Source organism: Odontesthes bonariensis, chromosome 14 (genome assembly GCF_027942865.1).
Source record: "Odontesthes bonariensis isolate fOdoBon6 chromosome 14, fOdoBon6.hap1, whole genome shotgun sequence".
NCBI classification, from domain to species: domain Eukaryota; kingdom Metazoa; phylum Chordata; class Actinopteri; order Atheriniformes; family Atherinopsidae; genus Odontesthes; species Odontesthes bonariensis.
In genome coordinates this window covers 23,148,232-23,152,380 of record NC_134519.1, presented here as the reverse complement: position 1 = coordinate 23,152,380, position 4,149 = coordinate 23,148,232, and the positions used below count along the sequence as shown (strand labels likewise).

General features: G+C 38.8%; 1 protein-coding gene across 1 annotated transcript; it reads right to left on the bottom strand.

Annotated features, from left to right (window-relative positions):
• Window positions 1–457: 457 nt before the first annotated feature.
• On the bottom strand, window positions 458–3,436 carry LOC142398354 (phospholipid hydroperoxide glutathione peroxidase-like). Its single transcript, XM_075482321.1, has 7 exons — window positions 3,330–3,436; window positions 2,531–2,625; window positions 1,932–2,076; window positions 1,562–1,713; window positions 1,346–1,370; window positions 1,177–1,236; window positions 458–958 (listed from the first exon to the last, which is right to left on the bottom strand). Exons 1-7 carry the CDS (start codon window positions 3,390–3,392, stop codon window positions 926–928), a joined length of 573 nt encoding a protein of 190 aa, XP_075338436.1. The 5' UTR covers window positions 3,393–3,436; the 3' UTR covers window positions 458–925.
• Window positions 3,437–4,149: the final 713 nt, after the last annotated feature.

The following is a 4,149-nucleotide window of genomic DNA, read 5'->3' as shown; positions in this document are numbered from 1 at the left end:
TTGCATATCTATGTAGTGAAGCAACAAAATGTAATCCAAAGCCAGTGAAATTAAAGTGCAAGGATTTTTTTTCTGTCCATAAAAATAGGTTTCGTCGAAGTACAAAACGTAAAAAAGAGAATTGAAAATATTTAAAAAAAATTCAAATAAAATAAAAAATACGTACATTTAGAACTTAGTGACTCATGCTCCTAACATGAAAGTTAAGAATCTGCTAAAAGATTCAATAAAAAAAATAAATAAAGTTTTTTTTTTTTTTAAAAAAGCAACTAAATAAAAACAGCAACTAAAATTTTAACATTTTGAATGAAAACTTTTAAGAATTTTTAAAGTCCCTTGAACTTTAAAAGTTTTTATACAAATCCATTTAATGGATTTCTGGAATGTCTGACCTGAAATGGGAGTATGTTTGGTAATGTAGCCCCTTAGTGTTATACAGACAAATAGGAGAAAAATGTGCAAGACAGCCTTTATTTTCCTAGTTTCATGGCATTAGTCACAGGTGTCAGGTGTAGTCAGCTCTTTGACAAGTGCAAACAATACTAACAGCAGTTTTACAGAAATTTGTGCAATTTATGACAGTCATGTCTTGGCATACAATACTGACAGGTCAACAAAATTGTTACTTGATACTCAAAGGGCTAACTGGCATTTGCATTAGACAAAGGAATGACTGTTTTTTAGTTCGGAAAATGATGTGAACCGCCTCCACTTTAGCTAACTAGTAAGTTCCCCTCATGTGGTCATACAAGGTCTGGTTTGTGTGAGCTCTGGAGATAAGTTGCACGCTCAGGATCATCAGGCTCTGCCCTTCCCAATGAGGGGTTTGCAGACAGGGCCGTCACAGGTCCAGGCACACACACACACACCCTTCAGTCCATGTGAGGGGTCAGGAGTCAGACAAACGGTGCATTTAGCAGTATTATTACAGGTACGTTGGCAAGTCCTTCTCCACCACCTGCACACAGAAACAAGTAGAAGTTTAGGTGACAGAAATTGATGCACAATAAACAGAAGAAACGGTCAAAACAAAGCCAAATTTGATGGGAATATTCTTATTTCTCCATTACTCTACATCAAGAAGTAACCTCTGCAGGAAGAGTTTAACATAAGTAACAGCTGATAAGAGTAAGCATCAATAGTGTATGAATAATGTTGCATTCAAGTGTAGCTTACGCTTGGATCATCCGTCGGGCCGTATCTCTTCACCACCTGTCCTTCTCGGTTTATAAGAAACTGTTGAGGAACACAAAGATCCACTCAGCAGTTGCAACAAGGAAATAAACACATTTTGTTGAGGATGGCTGCTTAAAACGGGTTATTGTAAGCTGTTCCTGCAAATTACCTTTGTGAAGTTCCATTTGATGTTGCTGCAGATAGGGGGGAGAAAATAAACAACAACCGTTACAACAACCTAAAAGAAATAATAATTACTTTTACACTTGTCCAGTCACACAGCTCGTTCCAGCTGATTATTTGACATCTTAAAAACATATTGTGAAGATGTGACAAGTGCCAGTCTCTTTTTTTGGGGGGGTTAGTTAGTAAGACAATGACTTACTTTCCCAAGGTTCCCTTTCCTTTGGGCTGTGCCTTCATCCACTTCCATAGAGGGTGAGCATTGTCGCCATTCACCTCAATCTTACTGAAGAGATCAAACTCTGCTTTGAACCCTTTGGCAAACTCTTTAATCTCTGCTTCTGTTCCTGGCTCCTGAATTATCCAAATTGAGTGCATATTAGAACATTCATGGTATGACCACATAAAGAAATTAACTCTAAATATACAAGAATTCAGCCTGCATGCTTGTTAATTAGCACAGATAGTAACAAATATATTAACGGCTACCATACCACCTAATCATTAACAAGTATAGGAACTGACTAATAAAGCACAAATACACTGTGATGCCATCAGTTTATCCAACTTACCTGTCCTCCAAACTGGTTGCATGGGAAGCCCATAATGCTTAAACCTTTCTCAGCGTAGGAGGCGTGCATTCCCGCTAGCTGAGTGTAGTTTACTCTGGTCTTTCCTCATTTAGAGGCTACATTTACGATGATGCAAACGTTTCCTCTGGTAAGAGAAGCAGAACAAACTCAGAGTTAGACTAGGACTATCAATTACTGAGCAGTACCAGGCAGCATAATGAATTGTTGAAAGTTTTTGTAGCTTTGTGCAAAATGCCGAAGCTGCAAATCAAGCATCGAAATAAGAGCACCCACTGCCTAATGCTTGAACTTTTCTGGCCAACAACATGCTTGAGCAGTGGGTGCCACTGATGCTGGGTATGATAAAGAAAGGGACTCTACAACATATCATTACAATTATCCACCTCCAAACTTTTTTTTTTTTTCCTAAGTATATATCTTAAACTAAAATGCTGCCATTAAAATGAAAGTATGCTTTTATTGCCACCAATGTCAGTTGATAAAGCAAATATACCAATATGGCTTTAAATAATAATAATGAATCAAAATGTGATTTTCTGGCCAGATCACAGAAGTATGATCGAGTAAAAACACTTTACCTGTATTTCTCAAGAGACACTTCATTCCCATCAATGTCCTTAGCAGAAAACTCATAGATGGACTTGGCACTCTGCCAGTCTCCCACCTGAGCACACTAAGAGAGGTGAAGGAGGGAAATTAAACGCAGATGAGTGGACATTATTAGGCAACAACTGAAGTCAAGTTTCAAGTCTAGAGAAATAGAGAAATAGACCAAAGGGCAACAGTAAACGAGATAGCTAGGATGAATCATGTCACTAAGAGGAAAGGCAAGGAAGTTAGCCGTTACTCTTTATACTCATTGCACTTTGGCCCATCGTGTGTCATACTTCAAGACCACCCACCCTTGTGTCTCCATACAGAGCAGGTATGGGCCCAAGAGATGGAAAAAACAAAAAAACAAATCAAAACACAAAATCAGACGGTTAGCCTTCAGGGCAAATCTCAACTCCGGCACCAATTCCATTGAATTACAAAGAGGAATTTAAAGGATTACACACAAATCCAAGATCTCTTGTTAATTCTCACAGCGTTAAAGCGGGTCTAACGGCACTGTTTAAGTCTTACTCCAAAGGTAATGCTCAAAACATGCTGGCATTATACCTGTGGCTTTGACGTTGCTGCCGCTACAGCTACCAAGCTAGCGTTGCTAGCCACAACAACGTCGGACCCATTTATTCGCTGCACCACAACTAAAAATAGAGGTCCTAAATGTGACCTCCATGTTGTAGAGCATGCAGGCAGCGGTGCGTCTATTAGCGCTCAACCCACCGTGATTAAAAAGCAGAAAATATTGAATCAATGTTAATGTGCACCTACCATGCTTCTAACCAGTCCTCCGCTCCACACCACGCCTAATAACACTGTCGGTCTCAGCCACATCGCAGCCACCTGCAGCTACACTTATCACGTGACCGTGAGGTCCGCCTACTAATGACGTTTTAGACCCGCCCACTGACAATCATTAGTTCACAGTTCTCTTAATTATTTGAACTGTTATCCACGAACTGTAATTTTGAGATTTTTTTGTATTTTATTTTATTTGCTACTCTTATGTTTAGAGTATCAAAAACTGAGGTACTTAAAATTGGAGCATAAGAAATTGTCGGTTATGGTGAAGAGTTAAACATTGCACCTAAATGCCCCATGCGTACTCTTTCTCTTTCTTTAGGAGAGAGGTTGTGGCCCAATAGCTGAAATGTTCTTGTAAGCATCTTATCCAGAAAAGGACATCATCTACCTTTATTATTGCAAGCAAATCCTGGCATACTGCCCAATGGTTTTCATGCCTTTTCTTTTTTTTTCTTTTTCTTTTTTTGGGTTGAGACAGTATTAGTTAAAAATGTTTCTCAAAGATCCTCTACAATATTGATATAGATTTTTTGCTGAAATAAAGACGTATAACAGGAAGTTTAATGCCAATCATTTCACGCGAACAGACGTTAAGAGCGCAAGCTTCTATCTGCAGATCAGATTTAAGACGAAAAATTATGAAGCTTTATCCAATATATTCTCTACATATATTCTCTGATGCCGTGCATCCAAATCGAACTGGATGCAGATTACTTGGTGCACACTTACGTCATGCTGTTGGGACAGCAAACCCAAACAAATTAGAGTGAAGGACACAGCAGCGAGG